Below are 27503 nucleotides of genomic sequence, written 5' to 3' on the forward strand. Positions count from 1 at the left end.
TATCTAAATGACAAAATGCGACTGACGTCAGTCATCAGTCATGTGTATTAGAAAGAGAGATATGTTTTGTGGGAAATCTTACATATGATGATTATAATCCCAGCAGTTCGATGCATACGAAAAAGACAGTAATTTCCACTAATAGTTAACCACCTGGATGATCGTAACTCGTATGTTTTGGCACATTCATCACGAATGTACCCTTTGTAATCCACAATAAAGACCGTCGTCACTTCAGTGTCCTCGTTGTAAGTGGGAGCGGAGACAGTCGTCTCTTTACTGTTCTATGTCACCATCTAGTTGACTCAAATTTATATTTTTCGGGTCAATCGTCACATTATTGTCCAATAGTATTCTAGAGAGTAGAGTCTTGAAATTTTAAAATTTTAGTTCCATTAATATCTTATCACCTGACTGACTCCAATTCGTATGTTTTTGGTCTTTCGTCACAAATAAACTCTTTGTAAACGAGAATGAATTCAGTCGTCACTTTAGTTTCCCCTTTGTAAACGAGAGCGGAGGCAATCGTCTCGTTACTGTCTCCTTGTAAGGTGTACAGTGACGATTCTCGTAGGACAAGCCCATGTTAAAATGGTTGGTCACTTGGGTAGTCAAGTGGCTAGGGGCCACCACAAGTGGTAGGTTAAGTGGTCAGTTCGGGACTGTCCCGTCGAACTGCTGGGAATAGTTGGAAATTTCTGATCATAATATTTAGACAATAGTTTTTTCTAGAGGAGAGTCTATTATCTACTCTATAGTAATGACAACAGTTGTCTTTATATTCGAGACTCTATTCCGCCTTATAGTGTACTGTATAGTCCGCTTAATAGTCGAGACTGTAGTCTAATCTATAAAAGATACTGTAGTCTGCTTTAAGATTGAGACTATACTCTGCTTTATAGTCTAGAGCCGCTTAATAGTTCAGACTGTAGTCTACTCTGTAATAGAGACTGTAGTCTGCTCTACGATCGATACTTTTATATGCTTTATAGTCAAGATTAAAATTTTCTCTAAAGCCAAGACTGAAATCTGCTTAGCAGTCGAGTCTATAATCTAATTTATAGTTTAGACTATTATCTGCTTTATAGTCTGTATTTTAGTCTATATAATAGTCTTTTTTATAGTCTGTTCTCTTGTCTTCACTATAGCCTTCTCTGAAGTCTGCTATACTTTACTCTATATCCAAGAATATAGTCGAAACAATAGTCTGATCTAAAGTGTGTTGGATAGTCCGCTCTATAGTCGAGATTAAACTTTGTTTCTATTTGCAGACAAAACTGTAGTCTTTATTAGATACTGTAGGCTATAATCTAATCTTTAGTCTACACCATAACCAGTCCTATGGTCTACACTATATTCTGCACTATAATCTCCTCTACATTCTTGTTTCTAGTCCACTCTAGACTATATTCTGGTCCTATATTATTCTGCTGTTTAGTTAACACTAAAATCTTATCAATAGTCAAGATCATATTCTGCTGTTTAGTCGAGATGCAAGAAAGCTTATATAATCTCCTCTTAGATCTTGTCTTTAGGTCCTATTTTGTTTGCTGTTTAGTTAGGACTAAAATCTTCTCTATAGTCAAGACCATATTCTGCTGTTTAGTCGAGATGCAAGAAAGCTTATATAATCTCCTCTTAGATCTTGTCTTTAGTCCACTCTAGACTGTAATCAGGTCCTATTTTGTTCTGCTGTTTAGTTAGGACTAAAATCTTCTCTATAGTCAAGACCATATTCTGCTCTTTAGTCGTGATGATAGAAAGCTCATATTATATTCTATAATCTCCTAGATTCTATTCTAGAGTCTAGATTTGCTATTTAGTTAATACTAAAATCTTATCTATAGTCAAGACCATATTCTGCTGTTTAGTCGTGATGCAAGAAAGCTTATATAATCTCCTCTTGAGTCTTGTCTTAAGTCCATTCTAGACTATAATCTGGTCTTATATTGTTCTACTGTTTAGTTAGGACTGAAATCTTCTCTATTGTCAAGATCATATTCTGCTCTTTAGTCGTGATGCTAGAAAGCTCATATTATATTCTAGAGTTTCCTATATTCTATTCTAGAGTCTAGCTTACACTCAGATCTATAACCTAGACTATAATCTTCTTTACAGTCTAGACGAGACAATATATTTCTCTTTAGTCTAAGCTATTTCTCGAGATTTAAGTCGTGACTAATTGAAATTATAGTCTGATCTATACTCTCCTCAATAGTTAGCGCTATAGTGAAGACTTAAGTTAGCTATACGATACAGATATTAGTGACTTTTATTGGCTAGGGTCTGGACTTTAATCTAGCAAATAGTCTCCTTTATAGGCCTCTGCTACATTCTTCTGATACAAGAACCCAGCAAAAAAAAAAACTTCTAAAGAAGCGTTAAAGAAGTTAATTTACTCAATGGAAGTAATGAAAAAGACCTTATGAAGTGATGATTTTAACACAGGCTTGTCATAGGAGGGATGTTTTTTTATTTGATTCCAAATTCACTACATCTGAAGCCATTCTTAGGAAGTAATTAATATGTTCTTTTTTGCACCATAAGCACCACTTCCACAGAAGGTAAACAAATTCACTTTGTGCTACTTTTGAAGTGATAATAAATGTTATTATTTTGGAAGTACTTGGTGTTATAGTTGCTAGGAACTACTTTTAAAATGGTACAGAAAGGGAAATTGATGTGGGACCACTTTCTTTGTACTTTCAAAGCTTAATTTGAAGATTCCTTGTTCACTCAGAGATATATTTTAAAGTTTATTTTATATTAAACCCTTTTCTGTTCTCTCTCTCTTTCTCTCTTTACAGGCCAAAGCTTTAGGTAAAGTTCTCTTTGAACAAGTCTGCCGACAATTAAATCTCTTAGAAGCCGATTATTTTGGTCTGGAATATCAAGAGAAATCAACACAAACCAAATATTGGTTGGACTTAGAGAAACCATTAAATCGTCAAGTTGGTCTATCGTTAGTAGATCCCATGTTACGTTTTTGTGTTAAATTCTATACACCAGATCCATCGCAATTGGAAGAGGAATATACGAGGTATATATAATTATAAAATTTATATAGGTTTTTTTAAGAAATCTTATAATTTTGATATCATTTTAGATATTTATTTTGTTTACAAGTCAAACGTGATTTAGCCACCGGCAGTTTGCAATGCAATGAAAATACTGCCGCCCTTATGGCCAGCTATATAGTGCAGGCCTCGTGTGGTGATTATGCAGCAGAGGATTATCCTGATCATACGTATTTATCATCTTATCGTTTTGTACCAAATCAAGATGCACCCATGCAAAGGAAAATTATGGAAAATCATAAAAAGCATGTGTAAGTAAAGGGACAGAAATCGAGGCTTTGAAAATGTTATATATATATTTTTTAATTTTATTTCCAGTGGTCAATCACCAGCTGAAGCCGATTTAAACCTCTTAGAAACCGCCAGACGTTGTGAATTATATGGCATGAAAATGCATCCAGCTATGGATCATGATGGTATGCCATTAAATTTAGCCGTTGCTCATATGGGTATAGCAGTCTTCCAAAATCTAACACGCATCAATACATTCTCTTGGGCTAAAATACGTAAAATATCATTTAAACGTAAACGTTTCCTAGTAAAATTACATCCTGAGGGTTATGTAAGTTAAGCAAACAGAATCCTTTTATGAAAAATGAAAGTATTAATATCCTGTTACTTTCTATCCCTCTCTCTCTCTTTCCTTTTAACAGGGCTATTATAATAATACGGTAGAATTTCTATTTCCTGGACGTAATCAATGTAAAAACTTTTGGAAAAAATGTGTAGAAAATCATGGTTTCTTCCGTTGTACTGTTGTTCAAAATACACCGCGTCGCAAGACTAGAGTCATGTCAAGAGGCAGTTCATTTCGGTAAGTGGTTTTCTTTTCTATCTCTCTCTTTCCTTTTATTTATATTATAACTTAATTATACTAATTGAGTTTTTGTTTAATTTATTTTTTTCCCATTTTGTAAATTATAGTTATAGTGGCCGTACCCAAAAACAAATTATTGATTTTGTTCGTGAAAATTATGTAAAAAGACAAAACTTCCAAAGGTGAGTGTAAAAAGTTATAAATTATTTTTTTACTTCTAATTATATTTTTTGAAATTTCTTTTCGTTTCTTTTTTCGTTGAAAAGAATATTAAAAAAATAATACTAATAATTAGTAAAGTCTTTTAATGAGTAGATGAGGGTATAACTAAAATATGATTAATATTTTAATCGCTTGTATCATTTTTTTTAATTTAAAACGAAAGGCTTTGAAAAAGCCATTAACTAATATTTATTAAGGATTTATCAAGGATTTATCTTGGTAGTAATTGCTATTAGTTTCTATATAACACGATTATCAATTTCTATACTTACCATTGAACGGGGGTAGGCAATTACAACTTCAGCTTTTACAAAAGCTTTCTTATGCTCTTATGTATAGCATCAGGTAACAAATAAGTTCTGTTAGAGAGATTAGTTGCCACTCTTGGTCGATACTAGTGAATTCTATATATATGTATACTCAGTGGTAATGCGAACTAAGTAGAGGCATTAATTCGAACAATTCGTACAATATTAGATCGTACAAAGATTAGGCATTCAGATCACCAAGGTCTTCGACTCATCAACCCTTTGCCCTACTTCAGACATGAAATACGGTGCGTGCAACTGGAACCCGTAGTACTAGATAATGGATAGGCGTTCTGGACAAACTGCCAAACTAAGTAAAGGCATTAATTGATCGTACAAAGATTAGGCGTTCAGATCACCAAGCTCCTCTTCGGCAAATCAATCCTTTTCTTCACTCCAGACACTCAGTAAACTCAAAATTACACTTCAGCAACAACCCAAACTCTACCATCTTGATGACATCGTTGTTATATAAACGTTACCTCAATGCATTTCTTCATATATAAACAGTTTATCCACTGCCCCGATATACTTAAAGATTTTATTGTCTCTCAGACCTTTAACCATAATTCTCTACCAGCGATTTGAGTTTCAACCACTACGCGTATTCGATCCCGTAGTACTAGATAATGTATACATAGATATTCTAATCAAACTGCCAGTAAAATAACCCCTAGAAGTTCTTTGACTCATCCAGCTTCTAGTTCCCACACTAAAACTAGCACTACTATTGTCCAGGATTTAATGTACAACAAAGTGATCGCATTTTACCAAATTAACATGCCCCTGAGTTTAGTCCACGTGCCTACTTTGGAGTGTAACCTTTGTGATGCTTTAGCAAGGTAGAGAAGACACACGACCATCAATTTGTGAATTGAAAAGAAAACATTGCTTGCAATATTGCAGCTTTATATCTCAAGCAATACTCGACATCTTTGCAAACTTACACTGATAAAATGGACTGTGTTGATGCGAACAAAGTGAGGCAAACAATTCTTCTGGGTCTCAGTTAATACACCATTCAACTCACAGTCACTGCTTTGAGGAATCTTGCTCTCCTGATCTTATTGCGAAATATTATGTTCAATGTGAATCAATCCTAAAACCCACATTCTCTCTTTTTGGGTTGAGACACAATAACACCAAGTTGAGGGCGGCTCACCAAGATAACATTCAAATGACTCTCAATAAACATACGAAGAATTCATCACCATTTAACTCACAGTCACTGCTGTGAGCAAACTTGCTCTTCTGATCTTGTTTCGAAATATTTTGTTCAATGTGAATCAATCTTAAAAGCCACATTCTCTCTCCGTTTGAGACCCGAATGTGCCTCTCTAATAACTGGCACAAAACAAAGTGCAAAAGCTGAGTTTTGATTCTAGTGACACCTTTTAGCTAACAATTACGTTAAGATGAGGGCTACTCACCAAGATAACATTCCCATGACACAATGTCAAACAACCTGAGAACTTGAGCAATGTGCTTATTAATGGACATGCAGCACAACAAGCACTTTGCTCAAGTAATCGAGCTATTGCTGTACTGATTATTGCTGCGCCGTTGCTAATTCGGCAACATTACCGAAACACGAATCCATCAAATAAGCTGAGGACTTGGTTTTGATCACAAACCACTGTTGTAAATCTGGTATGAACAGATTAAACCCTGAATATATTTAGACAACGAATGAAAATTCAATGATACCTTTCATCCATTACCTTTCATTCGATACACTAGAATAGAGAACGACATCGGACACACCCACTCTAAGTGTACGTGTGTGTACGTACTTGAGATTACTTTGCCTAAGAAATCGAGCTTTTCTTGTACCGTTGCTTGCCGATTCGACAGCATCACCGAAACACGAATCCATCAAATATGCTGAGGACTTGTTCTTGCTCACAAACACATTGTTGTAAATCTAGTACAGATTAAACTCACTCGTGTGTGTAGGTTTCGTATACCCTTCATCCATCCTATATCATGTACACTTAAGTCTTAAGACCAACTTATTTCTAACGAACTCACAGTCACTCCTCTGTGGGGTATATGTTGATGTCGATGCAATAGCACCGATCTTATTCAGAATTATAAGCTTTATAGTAAATTAGTCTTTTGAGCAACATTCTCTTCCCTCGAACTTCGATTTAAACCAAAACCACCACGTGCACTCCAAAAATACATCCCTTATAACCGTAAGAACACATGTTCCGAAACTCTGACCGGCGGGCTACCGGTTCCCGCGGTACAGAATTATGTCAAATCACTTCAAAGTAAATGATTTGATATCATTATTTAATATTTATAATAACACCAAGTTGGGGTCTTTCATCATGGTAACATACCCCCCGGGGGAACTTTCCATGATAAATGAATCTTCGATCGCCAAGTGCAACAAAAGGATTCTAGTCATATCTGTTCGAAAATTTGACAGAATGATTCTTCTACCGATTTCGATCTCCTTGGTTTTATTCGTGTCTGGCCAAAACTTAAATTCCTTAAATTCCGTTATTAATGTTTTCGTCCTGAGTTTTGGATTTTCTACGGAGATTGTTGACTTTTTTAATCTTTTTCATATTTTCCTGATTTCTTGTCTTCTTTTGACGTTTTAGGTGTTGTTCTATCTGGGTATACCTTAAAGGTCTTCCCATTATTAATGCTTCCGGCCTGAGTTTGGGATTTTCTATGAACTTTTCTATGACTTTTTTAATCTTTGGCATCTGGAGTTATTTTCCAGATTTCTTGCCTATTCTTTAGAAGCAGTTTTCATTAGTAAAAAATGTTTATCTCGGAGATAAGTTTTTCCTAGTTGAGTTTACTCTCTTTAGGATCATATTTTTCTGAAAAGTATCTCTTATTAAAGCAATTTTTATCTTAAAAAAAAAATTCTCTTTTTGAGAACCATTTTTTGCTTTAAAACAAGTTTCTCAATTTGTGAGCATTTTTCTTTGCCGAAAAGTTTCCCTCTATGAGAGAGAAAAGTTTCTTTTTGAGAGAAAAATGTTCATCATAATTTTTTTATTAAAGATTAAAAGTTTTTCTAAAAGCTCATTGATTTAGTTGGAAATAAATTCTACACAGAGGAAAATGCGTTTTAAAATTGTACACGCTGGGTACCAAAATCAACACCTAAATGTTTATAATTGTGTCAATAACATCCGTTGTCAAAGTATGTACGTGTAGTTGACAAATCAAGAACATAAATAATTGTATTAAGTAAAAACTTTAATAACCAATTTTAAAGCTATATTTCTATAACTGAGAATTAACACATCCGATCACTCCTTAAAAGACTTTACTTGAAAATTGCTTTTAATTTTTTTTATTAAAAAAAAAACATTTAATTTCTTTTTATATAAAACCAAAATTTTTTAAAAATAATATTTTTTGTTTATAATTTTTTTTAATATTATTCATTTTACGTGTATCACCTGCATCAAAACCATCAATATGTTTTTGGTTCCTTTTAAATTTAAGTTTAAACTTAATTTTCAAATACAAAATTTTTCAAAAAATACGTTATTTTCCTACCTACAAAAAAATACAAACCTGGCTACATAAAAAAAATGCAAAATATTGTATGTGTATAATTTTTTTTTATTCAAAATTTGTGTAATTTTTCTAATTTTTAAAATAAATTTTTAAAAGAAAAAAATCATGTACATAATTAATTTATTTTATGGTGCAAACAAAAAAAGTTAAAACTTTTATAAAAAAAAACAAAAATAAAATAAAAAGCAAAGCAATTTTAGAAAAGAGAAGAGGATTTCTAGAAAACAAAATAATATTTTAAAAAATATTAAAAAAAAAGAAAACTAATTGGTTACCAAGTTTAAAAAAAACACAAATTATTATTTTTTAAATTAAAATATTTTATTTTTGTTTTTTTCTAATTTTCTTTAATTTTCATTTAATTTTAACGTTAGTAAATGTGTTTTTAAATTATTTTTTTCTTGATTTTCTAAAACCGATTTTATCACCCAAAAGTCCTCCTTAATTGCAATTTGTTTAATAATGTTTAAGTAAATAATTGGCATAATTATTATAATAATATTTATATTAATTTTAATTTAGCTTTAAATATATTTTAATTTCATATTTATTTGTTTTATTTTCATTTGAAACATTTGTCATTTGTCTCATGATCATCATGCACATCATTGCACAACCAAATGTTTCATTTTCCCATTCATTCGACAGGACATTTTTTTCTTTTAATTGTATGTGTTTGATTGTTTGTACTCGTAGCAAATGTTAGTTTATCATCATCATCAACATCATCGTCAAACCCATCATCCATTGACTGCGAATTTATTCAACCATTAACTAGTGTGTAGTTGTTGTTGCTTTTTTTCTTTCGTCCTTATTTAGTCCTTTTTTTTGAGCTGACACTTGTAATAGTTTCCAAGAGACATTAATATTTTATAGTTTACATATTTACATATGTATAGTTTTACACGTAAAGTTTGGTTATATGTATGTGTATTTATACATCCTTTTTTTTTTGGGCAAGACCACTTATGTATGTGTATGTCCTCCTCTGCAGGCATGGAAAATTCTTTACTATACTCCAATTCATTACTCTACGCCATAGATTAGTCAATAGACTAGTCTATAGACTAGTCCTTATATTAGACAATAGACTAGGACCTAGGCTAGTTCTTATATTTGATAATAGACTAGTCCCTAGACTAGTTCTTATACTAGACAATAGACTAATCCCTAGGCTAGTTCATTATCTAGACAATAGAATAGTCAATATGCTAGTCCACAGAATAGTAACTAGTCTAGTCATTAGTTATAGCTTTGTCATCAGCTTCGTCTATAGATTAGTAAATTAAATATTCTATAGAAAAGTCCGTAGACTAGTCAGTAGTTCAGTCATTAGACTAGTGTAAGTATATACTAATTAATTAACTAGTCCTAGTCAATTGTGTAGTCCGAAGATTTGTCAATAATGTAATCAATAGACTTGTTAATGGACTTACCTGATTACTAGTTCACAGACTAATCTAGTCAATAGACTCGCTTATAAGGTATTTCGTAGACTAGCCAATAGACTAGTCAGTATGCTAGTCAATTGACTATTTTTTAGACTAGACTATTGCCTACAGCTTATACTAGACAATATTCTGTAGTCTAGTCAATAGACTAGTCTGTAGGCTAGTCTATAGATTATTTCTTATAGAATTTCTTACTTAGTTCGTAGACTAGTCAACAGACTAGTCTGTAGACTAGTCCTTAGGCAAGTCAATAGACTAGTCCGTAGACTAGTATATTATTTATACTAGACAATATTCTGTAGTCTAGTCAATAGACTAGTTAGAATGCTAGTATAGACTAGTTAGAAGGCTAGTCAAAAAACTAGTACGTAGGCTATTTAATGGACTGGTCCGTAGACTTGACGATATACTAATATGTAGGCTATTTAAAAGGCTAGTCAATAGACAAGTTCATAGGTAAGTAAATAAACTTGTTTATAGGGTAGTCAATGAACTAGTGTATAGGCTAGTCAATAGACTAGTCTTTAGGCTAGTCAATAAACTATTATGTAATCTAGTCAATAAACTAGTCTTTAGGCTAGTCAATAGACTAGTATTTAGGCTAGTCAATAGACTAGTCTTAAAGCTAGTTTATAGGCTAGTCAATAGACTAGTCTTAAAGCTAGTCTATATGCTAGTCAATAGACTAGTCTTAAAGCTAGTCTATAGTCTTAAAGCTGGCCAATAGACTAGTCTTTAGGCTAGTCAGTAGACTAGTCTTTAGGCTAGTCAGTAGACTAGTCTTTAAACTAGTCAATAGACTAGTCTTTAGGCTAGTCAATAGACTAGTCTTTAAGCTTGTCAAAAGACTAGTCTTTAGGCTGTCAACAGACTAGTCAATACACTAGCCAATAGACTAGTAAATAGCCTTGTTAATAGTCCAGTCATAGACTACTCTATAGTCCGCCTGTTGTTTACTCCATAGACTAGTCTGTAGTCTAGTCCATGGAGTGGTTCTTAAGATAGTCATCAGAATAGAAAAGAGACCAGTTCGTAGACTAATTAATAAACTAGTCCGTTAGCTAATCAATAGGCTAAACCTGTCCTTAAGCTAGTCATTATACTATAGTTGCCCTTAGGCTAGTCATTAGACTAGTCCGTAAGCTAGGTAATAAACCAGTCCATAGGCGAGTCAATAGACTAGTGCGTATACTAATCCATAGGGTAGTTAATACACTAGTGCGTAGGCTAGTCAAAGATATAAACACTTTGTTTTAAAAAAATTTTCGAAAATCCAAGTTTTCCATGCCTGATCCTGTGTGTATTTTTTCTCCTTATTCATTTAAGTACTTCTCTTTAAAAACTAGCTTTTTACTCTTTATCTTTCTCTTGGTTTGTTTACATGTATAGAGTTAATAATTAATAGTTTTTTTTGTATGTGTTTTTGTGTATGTTTGTAAATGTATGACCTTTCACCTATACTAGTTGTTGTTATCCTTTTTAAGAAAACTACTTCATATGTACATATATATTATTGTTGTTTTATCTAGCACATTCATTATTCAGTTTTCAATCAGGTGTAGTGTTTTTTTTTATTATTGTGTATTTTCTGCTTTATTAGCAAAGTTTTAATAACCTTATAATGGTTTTGTAGTAGTAAAAGTATGTACTTCTTTGTATGTATGTAGTAGTTGCTTAAATTACTCAATGTCGATTTCAATTATTCGGTTGAAGCAGAGCATTTCTGTAGTGGCATCAAAGGTGCAAGTAAGAATTTTGTTTAACAGTATTGGATAAAGATTTAACAGATTTAAAATTATAATTATTTTAAGACACATTGTTAGTTTACTTTTAGTACGATAAAATATAATATGGACCCATATTAATTAGTCTCCTAATTTTGTCATATCATTTCCATGAAAGTGATCTAATTGCATCTTAAATTTAAAATAATCGGTTCAGATATTTAAGTCGGATTTACTAGTAGATTAGTCTATAACTGACCAGTTTTTATAGACAATTCTATAGGTTAGTCTACTGACTAGTCTGTTCTATTCTATTGTCTAATCTATGGACTAGTCTATTTGGCAAGTCATTTACCAGGCTATATACCATTATATACATCTAATTCATAATTGGTTACATATCGTGGGCCGATTAACTGTATATCTTTAAAAATGATGATCAGCCTTCAAATAATATTTCGGGCAGAGATGTAAACACGTCTTATTATAATGATAAAATAAATTATGCGTTTGTATTGAAAGTATAAATAATGTTGGACCTATTATTATGATTATCAATAAAAGTTATGGATTCGGTTAAAAATGGGACCATTATTTTACCTAGCTACGATACAACTGAACACACGATTTGGGCTCATAATTATATTAGATATACTTCTATCTTGATATAATGATCGGGCCACAATTAAACCCCCTTTAGATAACTTGCACATTTACAATTCACTTAGAAATACTAATAACATAATGAAGTTCAGATTAATGGAATCAAAAACGGTAATTACATACTTTCCAAATACTAATGACCCCGTATTTGAGGCCTATAACGATCGGACCACAATTGAATCCCTTTTAAACAACTTTCATATTGACAATTAACTTAAAAAAACAATAATATCATAATGAAATTCAGATCAATGGACTTATATATAAACATAAATCTATTTACGAAAATTTTTTAAGGATCGGTCCATATCTGTCCCTAGCATCCATACAAAAAGCTTCTTTTAGAAGTACCTCTTTAATTAACATTAACGGAACCAAAGTTAATTTCAAAATAAATGTTTTTTTTTATGAAAAAGAAATTCACATTTTACACTCATAACTTTTCTATAGTATCATATGATCGGTCACGACGTACGACTATATGTATGTGGGGCATCATATGATCGGCCATGTGTGTCTGTACTTTCTTAATAGTTTAGAGTTTATTTCAATATAAAATAAAGTCATGACCTTTATTACGAAAATTATGTGGCGATATTTTATTCATGATAGTTCCATAATTGGATATAGCTTTCAAATAAAGTCGTTTTATGAATAATTTCAGCGTTATAGGGTATCATTAAGTCCAGTTTCTATGTTCATACTTTGGTAGTTGTATAGGTTAATGTATTTAGATGTAAAATGACAGATTTAGAGGAGCATAATGCTTTGTATACTCAATTGTTAGATCTTACAACGTTGGCCGTAAACTGTGCAGAAAATGTCTAATAACATTGCCAACATACAAATTTTGTTTAGTATGTTGGCAACGTTGCAAAAGAAAAACTGTAAGTTTGGATGATTGTTAGCTATTTTCTGAACATTTGACAACGTTGTAAGATCTGACAACCGTGTATCACGGCTTTAACTCTTAATTTCTGTTTTCATATACGATCTGCTTATATGTATGATGAGTCCTACCTAACTTTTCCAATAAACACTTGTTTTTGTAGTTAATTAAACAAAAATTAACCCCGTACACAGAGGGCTGAAGAAGAAATGTACACGCCTGGTATCAAATTCACAACATTCGTTGTCAATGTATATACATAGATACGTACGACAACAGTCGTTGACGACATCTATATTTTATATACATCTGGTGTATAAATGTCAAAAATGAGCTTAACATGTTTGTTAATATTTTGTCCACGGATTTGTATAAAATTAAGACGTTGACAACGAGTGTTGTTAACCAATGTTATTGGGAAATTATAAACACTTTGATGTCAATTTGGTACCATGTGTGTATATTACTTTTTCCCACTGTATTATCGTTATGAATTGTTTATCTTATCATAACTTTTGGTTTATTAAACCCTTGATAAAATAGAAATTTAATAATGAATAAGACCTTTAATGTTTTTCCTTTAATTTCAAATTGGTTATATTTGTCATATATGATTTTTATTACTTTTCAATTAATTTCATTTCTGTTAAACTTTTATAACTTTCATTTATTTCTTATTTTCTTTTTATTACTTTATTGAAAACTAAACCACAATAAAACAGCAAACAATTACTTTCATGCAAAAATAAACCACATTAAATCACAATTTAAAAAAAAAAACGATAAATTAAATCAGTTTAATTTAAATTAAAAGCAATTTTCTTAAAATTTTAAACAAAGAAAAATTAAATAAAAAAAAACCGAAAAAAAACAATTTAAATGAAAAGATAAATTTGTTTAAGAAAAACGTGGTATCTATCCTCTTGTCTTTTCTTTTCTTGCTGCAGGTCACAATCATTCCGGCAAGGGCCCTTGAATGCAAGTAGCCGAAGTCAATCGCATACATATGTGAACTCCAGCATTTCAGCCAATCCCTTACTCCCAATCGATACCGGTTTGTATTTATTATTTTTGATTTCATTTCTTTTTTCTGCTAATTTGTTTATATTTTATTTAAAATTTTATTTTTTATAATTACTAAATAATTAGTTTATTTACTAAAACAATTACATAAATTAATTATCAATTTAAAAATCACACTAAAATTGTTCATCTTTTTTGTTAACAAAATTTTTTAGCAGCCTGGGATTATCGCAATCAATGCAGCGACTCGATGACGCCTTCTCTGACGAAGAGGGGAGCGGATACCTTGGATCGCCAACTAGGCAATCCTACCGACCGCAAGCATTCTCAAGTAATTATCTTCAATTGATCTCAAATATTCTTAAGTTTTACTTATACTTTGTTAATAGGTCACAGCAGCCCAGGTGGAGATTTATCAGACGAAGAACTATGCCTCGGCATCGCCGGACTCGGCGGAACAATCACACCACTCGGCAGCGGTTGCGGCGGACCATCAAATGAATGCGAATCGCTCTGTTTCCCCTCAGGGTCAGCAATCATGGACTTCACCCCAACACAGCAACAACACCAACAACACTCATCATCTAACACCCCAACAGCAACAACAACGCGCTCAAGATCCGGCTCGTGCGCATCAAAGCGATCACAATATCGGTAAGTCGTTTCAAAATTTTTTTCTTTTATTAATTATTGTTTGAAAACTTTCTGAGAACCTGAAGACGCTGAATTTCTGGAACTCGAAGGAAATTCTGTAATTTTCTAATTCTTTTGAAGTTTTTAAACTTTATTTTGAAATTTATTCGAATTTTGTATTAGTTCCACAGCTAGTTCTAGAACGTGTGATTATAGCCTCTACTTGTTGTGACCCCTATAGTCTAGTCTATAGTCTAGTCTATAGTCTAGTCCATAGTCTAGTCTATAGTCTAGTCTATAGTCTAGTCTATAGTCTAGTCTATAGTCTAGTCTATAGTCTAGTCTATAGTCTAGTCTATAGTCTTGTCTATAGTCTAGTCTATAGTCTAGTCTATAGTCTAGTCTATAGTCTAGTCTATAGGCTAGTCTATAGTCTAGTCTATAGTCTAGTCTGTAGTCTAGTCTATAGTCTAGTCTATAGTCTAGACTATAGTCTAGTCTAAAGTATTATATATAGTCTAGACTATAGTCTAGTCTACAGTCTTGTCCATAGTCTAGTTTATAGTCTAGTCTACAGTCTTGTCCATAGTCTAGTTTATAGTCTAGTCTATAGTCTTGTCTATAGTCTAGTCCATTCGAAGTACTTCCGTTTTCTGCCGTTCTAGAACTAGTAAATTTGGAACAAATTCAAATAATTGTCCTCATTACTTTTCATTCATAAGAAATTTAATTTTTCCAACATTTTTTTACATATGTATAATTTGCAATTTAATTACAAGCGTTATATATAATTTTTTTAAGTTTAATATTTTTTTTTAAATTAAAAAAAATTTAAACTTTATCGGTTATTTAAAGTTTTACGTTTAAAGTGTTTGTTTTTTTGTGTTGTTGAAAGCCTCTAGTGAATTTTGAGTTTTTAAAGTGTTAAAAAAATATATTTTTATAATTAAATAATTAAGCATGCAACCTTATCTTGAGTTACAAGTGTTTTAGAAAATTTGATTTTATAAGTTCAATTTTTATGGTTTGTATTACTAAAATAAAATAAAAAAACTGTATAAAAAGCATGAACAACTGCCCCAAACCTAAAATGTTAAATATATTAATTTAACTGTTTTATATGATTCTATTTTTGTATTATCAAAAAAAACAAACAAACATGTCTTGCTGGAAATAAACAACATTAGCTCTGAGCCACTTGTCCCACTTATACAGCAGCAACACCCCTCGTCGAGTCTCAGTGGCATCGCAGGCGTATGTCCCTGTGTCGCCGCAACTCAACAATGTCAACACCATCAACAGCAGCAGCAATCATTACAGTCTGCGCACTATGCAGGCCACCACCAATACGGTGGCTCTCTCAGCGGATCTCAGCAGCTCTATGGAATTGGAACAGGAGGAGGGGGAGGAGGAGGAAGTGGAGGAGGAGGAGATGGAAGAATCCTTACAGGTCCAGGTTCAAATGCAGGCGGAATTGGTGGAATCGGATTTACCCGAGGAGGAAGTGGATTCGGACTTGACACAATCTACCACCAATCGGGAGAGTATGCAATCGGCGGTGGCAACAATAATTGTCCCTCCTCCGCCGCATCGGTTACCGGAGTCCCCATCTCAAACTGTCACCCCCCTTCATTATAGCAATACCAATTATTCGATGTCTAAACACAACATGTTAAATAACAATGCAACCTCTACAGAAACCGAAACAGACAACATTATCTACACCGACATCAACGATATCGGTCATTATAAGTATCCTGACTTTAATACCGCTAAAATGGAGAATAAAATCAACAACAGTGAAACTCTTAATCTCAACGATCGTAATGATATATATGCTACCGTTAATCGTAAAACAAAATCCAAAACCCGTGAGAAACATTTCTCTGATGAATTCATCGATGAGTCCATTTTACAGTATACACGTTCGAAACAGTTGGGTATGGCCGCCGATATACGCATGCCTTTGAGTTGTACTACTTTGGCGGAGCCACAGGAACCGCAAACATTTTCCAGTTTAAATTATCAATATCATAACGATTTAAATCATCCCTCGGACTCTTCTTCCTCTTACTTTGGCACTGGCTTCAATACGAAAAAGTATGCCACAACTACAAAGGCAGATCGGGTAAAATTGGCCTTCTCCGACAACTATCTGACACCTTCTGTGGACTCACAAAGTTCTGCGTCTGGGGCTAATATGCCACGACATACTCATTCTTTGCCTAGAAACTCCGAATTATCGGGAGTAGATTCCGTTGACTCTTATGACAGTCACTATTTGACCCATCATTCTATAGGTCACTTACCCAAAACCACGAATATTGGACAACAAATCACAGGCTATAGGTTGTATCATGCCCAAGATATGCCCAAATCACAGGCATTAGTAGATGATCGTAGTTCTTCGGGTTCGCCGCTAGATCGTTTTAAGACTTCATCCGAAAAGTTAGAATATCAAATGTCTTCTTCTAATCTTTACTCTACTGCTTCGTATAACAAGAACGGCACCGAACAGGAAGACGAAGGCGATGACGATGTAGAAGACGAAATAGATGTTGAAGTTGATGACGACGACGAGGATGACGATGATGAAGGAGAGGAGAATATATACGACCAAGTCGAGAAGGAATCTTGGTTGAAAAGCTCTTCTTGCAAAGACCTTTATGATTTTTCACATTACGATCGTGAAAAATCCAAACCAATGACAGCTTTTGATAAAGATTTCTTCTCATTTAATCGCATCGATTCTCCGGTTACCCGTTATGATGACTCTCGCCACTCTTTATATTTTACCAAAAATCATTCGATTGATGCCACCCAAGATGTTTCACCTTTGACGCATTCGAAGGTCTACTCTTCGAGTTATCCGGGTAGTACCTACAATACCCAAGAACATCAGGCTCATCATAGACGGGGCTATGGTCATCATGTTGACTACTGTGGTTCTCAAGATGATATATCACAAGATAGCTATGAGCTATTGGAGAAATATGATATTGATTTCTTTAGTGGTCGTCGACGCTCCGAAGATCATATGCGTTCTTGTTCGCTAGATTCGGGTAACTACATACCCACTGACGATGAATCAGACATTGAACAGCATAAGTATAGATCCGCCATGGATGTGAAATGTAAGTCGGCTGCAGAGTTAATGAATGAAATTTGGGATTCTGAAGATCCTCGTTATTTGCCTCGCGAAAAGTTAAGCGTTAAATCGGATGGTAATTTTTATAAGAAAATCATAGGTACTCTATCGCGCACCTCGAGTAATGAGAGTAGGTCTGAAATATATGAAACTAAGATTTCCAGAAGTTCAGATTCTAGCAAAAAATCACGTGATAGTCTCTATCATACCGATAGCAAAAAGTCTAGAGAAACTACTAAAAGCAAGACTTCAGTGGCTTCCAGTCAAGATTCCAAAGAGTCATTGGTAGGAGATTATTTGGGTAAAAACTATGAAATGCCCACCACCACGGGTAAAAAGTATAGACATTTGAGTAAGAAAGAGAAATACGAAAAGTTTTTACAATCTAGCCAGGAGTCTAAAAGTGACTATTATGATGCGGTCGAGGCAGTGGAAACAGAAAGTTTATGTGGCAGACCTAAGGTCAAGTCACATGATTGTCTGCTTTCCGATACACATGGCTCCTCTGCTAATAGCTCATTTTATGACAGCCGTGATGTTTATTCCACTTTTCCAAGCAATAAATCAGCCAAAACTTCTAAGGTTCATTCCATCAGTTTGCAAAATGTAGAAATCGAAAGAAATTCGAAATCTTTTAGCTCTAGATCACCAGATTCGGCAAATACCCCTAAAAAGAAAGAAGAAAAAGAAATACAAACCAATGATTCCATTGATCAAACGGCACCCTTTAAGAAATCCGATTCTCAGTCTTGTAAGATATCCTCTTTTAGGCGTAGGTCGGACAGTGAGAATATATTTAGTTTTGATCGTGATCGTATAGAATGTTTACAAAATTATGGTAAACAATGGGAGTCGCCCGGTAAAGAAGAGAGAACTAAACAAAGTCCCGAGTATCCATTAACACCCGAACTGGTGTCCGAATTCGAGAAACAACAGGCCAGAGCTAAAAATCAAATCATAACACGCAAAGAGGAACTAATTGCAAAGACACATTTTGAGGAGTATAATCCCATTATGGTGCCTTTGAATTACAGCCATGCCACCGTGGAACGGACCAAAAGTGATCCCAATTCACTGGCAAATCGCAATCGATTGGGTAGTAATTCGAGACGTCATGTCTTAATGCATCAAAAATCTATTGACCTAACACCAGCCGATTCCAGTGATGAGGACTATATATACAAACAAATACCAAGTGCTCCTCCCTTGTGCAAGGCCCATGGTAATTTCGAAATGCCCAAATGTTATGATTCTCCAGTCAAAACACAAGATATACCCAAAATGGGTTTCGAAATGCCCAAATCATTCTTTCGCGAATATGAAAGACGTTTTACTAAGGTACTAAAAGAAGACATACCGTATGTGTTACACAAGCGACATGTTATGAATGGCACTGCACCCTCGCCGAATGAGAAGAAGCACACTAAACCCAAATCTCCTAAATCTCCAAAATCACCCAAGTCTCCTAAATCCCCCAAATCACCAAAATCTCCCAAAGTGGATGGCAATAAAGGATTGCAAGCTCAAGAAGCCGACTTTTTGCCCGATATCCTAGACAGTCTTTTACCGGCAGAAACCAAAGAATTTTTATTCACCCAAAATATCGATCTTTCCAAAGTGGATCCCATTACACTGGAAGTGGACAAAACTATACCTATTATACAATTATCTTCACCCACTAAACGTGATATAACCAAGCAGATAGAACCTTCTTTACTGGAGAAACTTAATAAAAAGCTCAGTCAAATTGAATCAGATTCAGCCACCAGTTCACGCACAGAAAGTTTGCAGCAACAGAAAAATAAATTAGAACAAAAACAAATGGAACTTATACAAAGTTTAAGGCAAGAATTACAGGCCAATGCCCGTAAGTCATTGAAGGCCAGAGTTATACCAAAAACAAAGGTATCGGGCAAACCTAAAAAGGGTAAAACACGCATAACTTCATTTTCCTCCGATGATGAAAGTTTAGATTCAGATGATGTATTTGGCTCTGCCGAGGCAATACCAGATCGCTTGGAATTCTCACCACCACAATCGCGCAAAGAAATAGAACCCATATTGAGAATAGAACAGAGTCGTTTGATATCTGCTGCCTGGGGTAGAGGACAAACTATGAGCTCTACCGAAATCGAGGGCTCGCCACCACAATGTCGACGTTTGGCTGAATTAGAGAGTCGTTATCATACTCAAAAGTTGGATCCACAATATGCCAATGCCACGGAGTTAAGAAGAATTTCGGAACGTTCTATTTCAATACCCTCCTCAGAGGATGAACCTCACATGCCAATACGTAATCGCATGGATGAGTGCACCAATGATTATCAACGCAACGAAAATATACCGTCACCAATTTTGGAACATAACGAATTTTTCCGCAGCAATGATGATATATACGAAACTTGTTATGAGGAAAAAATAACCGAATCCGATATTGACTATACATTGAAAAAGAAAACCTCACCAAGAACAGAATTCCCGAAATCTAAAGTTAAATTGATAGAAGAAATTATAGATTCTTCAATGGTAATGAGATCAAAGGGTCATGCACCGATTCTATTCGCTCATGCTCGTTTAAATCTGTCCGAAGGTTCGGTATCACTGCAAAGACAAAAGGCTACGCTGGAGTCGCCCACCACAGAAAGACGCACAAAGAGTTTAGATACACCAGTAATTTCACTGCACCGACTACCACCCATGAATGCTTTCTCTTCCAAAGATGATACTGTAGGCTTTGAAGAAGAAGCCGAAATTTTAGAGGAAAAATCCTTGGAACGTGTTAAACCTCAACAAGATGATGATACAGCCGATAGTGTTCACTCCTGTGCTGGTTCTATACCAACTCAAACTACTTACGCTTCTATAGGCAATGATTCTATACTCAATACTATAACCATAGACGATGAGGAAATAGAATTGCTGAATAATTTGAAATTTATAGAGAAAATTGCTTTGCAGGGTGTTAAGATCAAAGATAAAAAGAAATCGAAAATGAAACTAAAGAGTGGTGATCATTTAATTTTGAATATACCCAAATATAGATTTACCGATTGGTCTCCCTACAGTTCTGCTAATAGTTCGCGAAAAACTTCCCCTGGAGTGTCGAGAGCCAGCAGTATCGAGAGCACTGGCAAAGGAAAACTAAAATTAGCACTGGGAGAAGGAGGTATTAAAATCAAAACTGGTATATCAAGATCTCGACCTGAGTCACGTAGAACAAGTGCTGACGATATTAAGAAAGACGGTGGAAAAGCCAAGAAAACTAGCCCCAAAGAAAGGCCGCGCTCCATAGAAACTAGACGTTTAAGCAAGGATAAAAGTAAAAGCCAAGAGGAAACAGAGGCTGATATTGCCAAGCGTAAGGAGAGGCAACAAAAGTTGTACGAATCAGCCATGAAGCAAACTATTACCATGTTAAGCCCAGTCAAGGATACCTTACCACCGTTTCCAGCTCCCGAAGATAAAATTCTTGTTAAAACTGAAGGAGACAAAATAATTATAGAAACTGAATTCAAAAGCAAAGCTGAGGATCATGTTTTAATAGCTAAAGCTCCCCGCAAGCTTGATAATTCCTTAGTAAAATTCAGTCGTAGCTTCGATGAGGGCCGCAGCCCCGATAAACTAGAAAAAGCCAGTCGTAGCTTTGAGGATCGTAATAAATCATTTGAAGATTCCGAAAAATCCGATGTACCCGATGACATGGTCATTAAGTCACCCAAGAAAATTGCCAAGAGTCAGGAAATGAAACAAAAAATAGAAGGTCCTGTTATACATCACAAGAAAATCGATGGTAAGTCTAGTAGTTTGGAAAAAACTCAAACGGAACATCATTACTTGGGTACAGATGTTAAGGCACGCAGTTTGGACGATAAGAAACAGACCCAAACGGAAAGCAAAAAACCGGAAGAGAAACCTGCTATACGTAGCGCCATTGGCGATAGACGTATGTTTGCTCATCAATATAATGTCCAAGAAGATATAGATATGCAAGCGGTAATATCAGAAAGAAGATCTCTGGAAATACTTAAACGATCATTACCCTCTGAGGATACGAGAGATAGTGATGGTGCTTACAGTCGTAAACCCTCAACTGCAGATAGTTTAGATTCATTTGTCTCGGTAGATGATTCACATTCGCCAGCTAGTAAATCTCCAGTGCCACCAATAGAAGGTGGTTATCCGCATAGAGTGCCGACTATAGAGTGCGAAGAAGCCTCCATAGAAGAAGACGACAGTTCAAGACATCTTAAAGTATCACGCTTAGATACCAATCGTTTAAGTTTAGATCGTAGTCGCAGTGATGAAACTGGTTCCTGGATGACAGTGGAATGTGATGAATTTGTGGGATCAGATACATCGGAAAATGAACCACGTACTTTAGAACCCGATCGCAATGTTTTAGAGACACAAGCCACTTTGGAAGATGCTATACCATTAGAATATTCCAATTGTGCAACACCTACATCTGATTTGAATATACTGGTGACACCACCCAATACTAGTCCTATGGCGGATAAATCGGTAATAGAAACCTTTGAAAAACAAGAAGAAAAAACCGAACATAAACGCAAATTAGAAAAGCAAAGTGACAAATCTAAGAGCTCTGATTCCTGGACTAGTGGCGAAAAAGATGTAAGCCCTGCTAGAGGAGAAAAAGGTGATTGGAGTTTGTCTGTGAGTGGTGGTAAAGAAAAAAGTTCAGTTGAGGAAGAATCCAGTGTCAGCTGTTCCATAGCACGACCTTTAGGTATTTCGCAAGACTTTGGCGACTTAGAAGCTAAAAAATGTTTGGAGCTAAAACAAAAAATGCTTAAATTAGAAGTGGGTTCTCAAGCCGTAACCTCGGATAGTAAAGTACAATCGCCCACTAGTCCTTCATCGTCAAGAGATGCTACTCCCACCAATGAGACGGTGGCGGAAAATAAAATTATTGTACGCAAACCCTCAACACCAACATTGGAGAAACAAAGCCCTATTGACTTGGGTACCAGTACGGAATCTTATTTGGATCCCATTGAAGAAAAAATTGCTAAAATCTTACAAAGACCCGAGGATACGGAATCTAGTTCTGGTAGTTCTAAGAAGCCACCCAAAATAGAAAAACCTGTACGCAAGTTGGCAGTAGCTAAGGCTGAAGGAGAAAAGACCGCCAAATCTGGTAGTAGTTCCCAAGAATCCAAATCTAGCTTTGATTCAAAGGGATCCTTAAGTGTAGAATCCCGAGGTTCCTTTGAAACTGAAAGTAGCTCTGGATCTATGGGAGCGGCCCATCGAAGAGGCGAACTGCAAATGAAAGAACAACAATCCACCTGGAAACCATTTACCATTGAGAGCAGCAATAGCTCGAGCACCGATGATCCCTGGCATCATGTGGAAACCGATGGCTATGAACGTTATGATGCCAATAACCCGCTGCGTGATTCTTCGGACAGTGAGTTTAAGGAGGTATCACCGGACGATCAAAAAGAAAGTGATACCAGTTTCCAAGATGAACTCAATGATTTTCCAACCACTTTTGGTTATCCATCAATGACGAGTACCTTAAATGGTATAGGAGTGAATCCAACAGATATTATTGGTTATAGTTCTGGCTTTACTTTAGGTAGAACACTCTCTAGGATTTCAGAACGTAGTACGGCTTCGGAAAAGTCCAGTATGGAAGATGATGTTAGCAAAGCCTCAACACATTCTGTTAGTATGCGCGATGAATCGGTTGCTTCGACAGATCATCAACCCAGTTTAAGTTCAGATTCCAGAAGTAATACAAATCTTGCTTATATATCGGATGCTGATCGTAGAACTTCTGCTGAGATGCCAGAAATACCATGTGACTCCGCTACTGGAGATCGTTTATCTAGTATAGGCAGTTTTAATGAACCTAAATCGCCCACCGTGATAACTGGTAGATTCTCCGTAACTCAGGTGGATGGAGAAGGTGAAGATCGCCACACTTTAATGTGTTTATCCAATGCTGGCAGTCAGGATTCCGAAGACTGGCCTTTACCGGAAATACCGTTTGATCATGTGCCTGTTAAACCAGAAGATTCTTTATATCAAATGCCCGATTTAGATAAACCAGTGCCTAAGACTTTCTGTTGGAAGGCCAGCATGTCATTCCAGTCACAGGACTCACAAGATTGGCCTTCCCCACCATCGAGTGCGATGGAAACTCCTGTGGTAGTAGAAGACATTGAAACTTTTTATGCTTCTGAGGCTCAAAACGCCGATCAAATTATGATTGATTCCTTTACTACTACCGATAGGACAGACGAGGACGATGATAAATTATCTAGTGAAGATTTTCCCATTACGCCACCCGATGTAGCCAAGGTATTACCTTATGAAGATACTGCTTACTTAATGTCTTCAGCTTTCGAGGATAAAGATTTTGGCAGTGATGATTTACAACATGATACACCCACTTGTTTAAGTTCCACTCTAAGTGCTGCTTCTTGCTTATCCAACTCTTTCAATGTTACCTGTTCTTCTTCACCCAAGTCTCAACAGATTAGTCCTTTACGCAAAGACTCAAGTCCCGAATCGGTAATAATGTCGCAACCAACTAGATCACCAGCCCCAAGAAGTCCCATTTCAGAGGATGAGCTCTTCTCAAGTGATGATGTCTTTATGCCGGGAACTATAAGGGTGCAACTCTCACCAGATGAAACTAGAACCAATGAATATATAAGAAAACTTTCACGAGGTTCTAATAATTCTGATACATCCATAGATGATATACTTTCAGCTTCAGGCGGAACTTATATGGAAGATCAAACTACTGTTAGGCGAAACTATGAACCACGCCTCAGTACTGGAAGCTGTAAAAAATGTAGTCATTCTAGCCATTCCGAAGAAGAAACCAGTTCCATTGGCACCGATTTGGATGGCACAGTACGCATGGGTCTACAGCAAAAGAAATGCACCCACAGCTCTCATTCTGAAGATACTTCTATTGGTCTAAGTATATCAGAATGGTCTACCGGAACGAATACGGTCAGGCAATATGCCAATCTTTCAGGATCAGACAGCTTATCGGCAGTATCCACGCATTCTTGTGCCAAATCGGAAAAATCAAATCATACCAAGTCAAGCATGAGTTCTATTAACAAATCAGCTGAGAGTCTGAATGAACAAAGTAACAGTTTTTCGAATAAATTTTCAGGAGATAATGGTTCATCGGATGGTTTACGTTATGATATTTTATCAAATTCTGAAACTGATAAAATGTCAGAGACAACTTCGGCCACCAAAAGTGATGACACTACATTGACCCTAACCGAAATGGCTCATACCATTACCGAATGGTCTACATCTAGCAGTCGTACTTTAGTTGGTGCTGCTCCAGGAGAAACTCAACAAGGTGCTGATCAAAGAGGTAATCGTAGAGGTAGTTTTATAGATTATCAACCTTTAAAACAACCTAAAGTAGGTAGTAAAAAATCTCCATCAGAAGAAAAGCGTGGATCTCTACCACAAGTCCATCGTAGAAGCGGCAGTAATGGTAACCAAAGAACCAGCGTAGAAGATTTGGTACAAAGGACTTCACCACCTAAAACTAGTGAACAGGCCAGACCAGGAATGCCGGTAAGAATAGCGGGTAAGGATGACATGACCGAAACGAATGCAGCACGCAAGCGTAGATCTCTTGAAATGATGTCTAAGCTATATCAAAGTCAAGAGATCTGTTCTGAAAGTGAATCATTTGTGGAACGTCTTTATGCTCCTAGTGAAAAGCTAACGGAACGCTATCAAAGTCAAGAATTTGTACCATTACATCAATCTCAGCCGCAGACTTCTACACAAAGTGTAACTAAACCCCCAAAAGGTAAAGCCCCGCAACCTCCCACAAAACCCAAAGCTCCCCAACCCCCTGTCAAACCTAAAATGCAAGTTACCCAACCCTTAATGCAAGCCTTACTCAAACACATGAAAACTCCTGGTGTAGCAGAAGCAGCTGCGGCCAAAGCTGCAGAAGAGGAACAACCCAAGTCTGAAATAAAACCCAAACAACCCCCACCTATCCCTGCAGTACCACCCATAACATCTCCTAGTGATTTACCTCAAACTGTAGGTCCTCCTGGAGAAAAACCTTTAGCAAAACATCATAGTTATGATGACAAAACCTTGTCAAAGTCGCAAATACGTGAATATAAAACGAATAAGCTAAGACAATCGAATTCATTTCATGAACACATGCTGTCACAATCACAACAATCATCTTTAGAATCAATGCCAACCCGCATAGACGAGGAATCGTCTTCAGTGGGTGGAGGCACAAGTGGTGCTTCCTCAGCCACAACAACGACTACCACTGTTAATAGTGAAAATACAACGAGTACCGAAAATTCGTCACCAATGCTGCCAACTAGAGCTGAAAAATTAATAAAATGTTCACCCTACTACTCGAGTAGCTTAAGCTCCGAATCACCACCCAATCAATTGATACAGAAACCACCACGTAAGAGTTCGATAACACGTACACCCATGGTCAAGAGTCCACCTAGTGGCAATGACACCGACAGTTCCATCGATGTACGTGCTCAAGATCCGAAATTACGCACCAGAGGTTATCGCAAGAAACGTCAAATCACAGCCAAACGTATACGTTCCTCCGATCGTACTTTGGTGGAGCAGGAAAGTTCAGAATGTTCGGAAGGTTATATGCCAGAAATGGATTCTGGAGGTTCTGACCCTTCCTACCGACATGAATACTACGAATTCGATGAGGAATTGGAGGATCACGAACAGGAAACCGACGAATATGACGATTATCCTCACTATTCGGGTGTGGCCTTTTCATCTACATCTTCAGCATTTGAAAGCTTAGACATGACTGATAATGTAGATGAAATGGGCTTTCCACGTTACGATCGATTGGGTCACATAACCAATCCCATGTATCAATCCATGCAACAGCAGCAAATGCGCTCAATGCCTGTAAGTAAACCACAACCGGCAAATCATCCTATGCCTCCGTCGACGGGGCAACCCATTAAACCGGCACGCACCAAAAAACGCCAATTAAAACGTGAAGATTCAATTATTGGCACACATCAATCATCGGCACAATATCACGGTAGATCCTATTGTAATCCCGAAGAAAGTGAAGTAGAATCGAAAGCTGGTCTCTCCGATGACATGGCCAATAGTAGTGAAGATAGTAGTAGTTTTTATCATACCACTGGCACCATTAAACGTAATGGTGGAGGTGGTGCTGTGGTTAGTAGTGGATCTAGATCGGTAGTGGCTAGTGGAGGAACAACAGGTTGTACTAGTAGTCAACAGGTTAACCAGGCAACTGCTGGTGACTTGGAATTACCCTATCCCGACTTTCTTTCCGACTATGAGACCGAACCTATAGAATATGAACGTTTTGCTTGTGGTCTGGATATACGTGTAGATCCACCACCAAAATTTCATGATTCCGATGATTTAAGTGATCAGTAAGGAATCTAAAAGATTCATTCGTTAATGAGAAGATATTAGAATTTTAGGTATATAAACACAAAGTTAACCGCAGTATTACTAATCAAAAGTTTATCATAAATACAATATACATACTTAAATAGATTCAACAGTTTTTTTTGACTAGAATTAAAAATAACCATAACCATGATATACATCCTATAACCCTAAAATAGTACACAATTTGCCGTAGGCAGGTGTGAAAAGCTAAAAATCGTATGTCAAACGAAATAAGATTTTATGTTGAATCAAAATTTTGAATCTATTAACCATAAGAAAAAATTGCCAGTATTCTTTTATAAGAATTAGGTTATGTTTTAGAAGTTTTGAGCAAATATGTACCCCATACTTTTAGTTATAATGGATACAAAGATAAAGAAGATTTAAGGTGACTATACTTTTAAACACGAAGTATTTTTAAACCGTTATCAGGATTTTAATTATTAAGAATTTCGAATATTAACTTGCTACAGTTAAGAAATCTTGAAATTTTTGAATATTTTAGATCAGATCTAGTTCGGTTTTAGT

At 35.7% G+C, this 27503-nt stretch overlaps 1 protein-coding gene across 1 annotated transcript; it reads left to right on the forward strand.

The window, feature by feature from the left end:
• The first annotated feature begins 591 nt into the window (after positions 1-591).
• LOC111685971 lies at positions 592-27503 on the forward strand. Its single transcript, XM_046947936.1, has 10 exons — positions 592-638; positions 2756-3040; positions 3107-3328; positions 3396-3639; positions 3731-3891; positions 4002-4076; positions 13654-13760; positions 13945-14060; positions 14119-14383; positions 15550-27503. Exons 1-10 carry the CDS (start codon positions 592-594, stop codon positions 26955-26957), a joined length of 12930 nt encoding a protein of 4309 aa, XP_046803892.1. The 3' UTR covers positions 26958-27503.

Source organism: Lucilia cuprina, chromosome 4 (assembly GCF_022045245.1).
Source record: "Lucilia cuprina isolate Lc7/37 chromosome 4, ASM2204524v1, whole genome shotgun sequence".
NCBI lineage: Eukaryota > Metazoa > Arthropoda > Insecta > Diptera > Calliphoridae > Lucilia > Lucilia cuprina.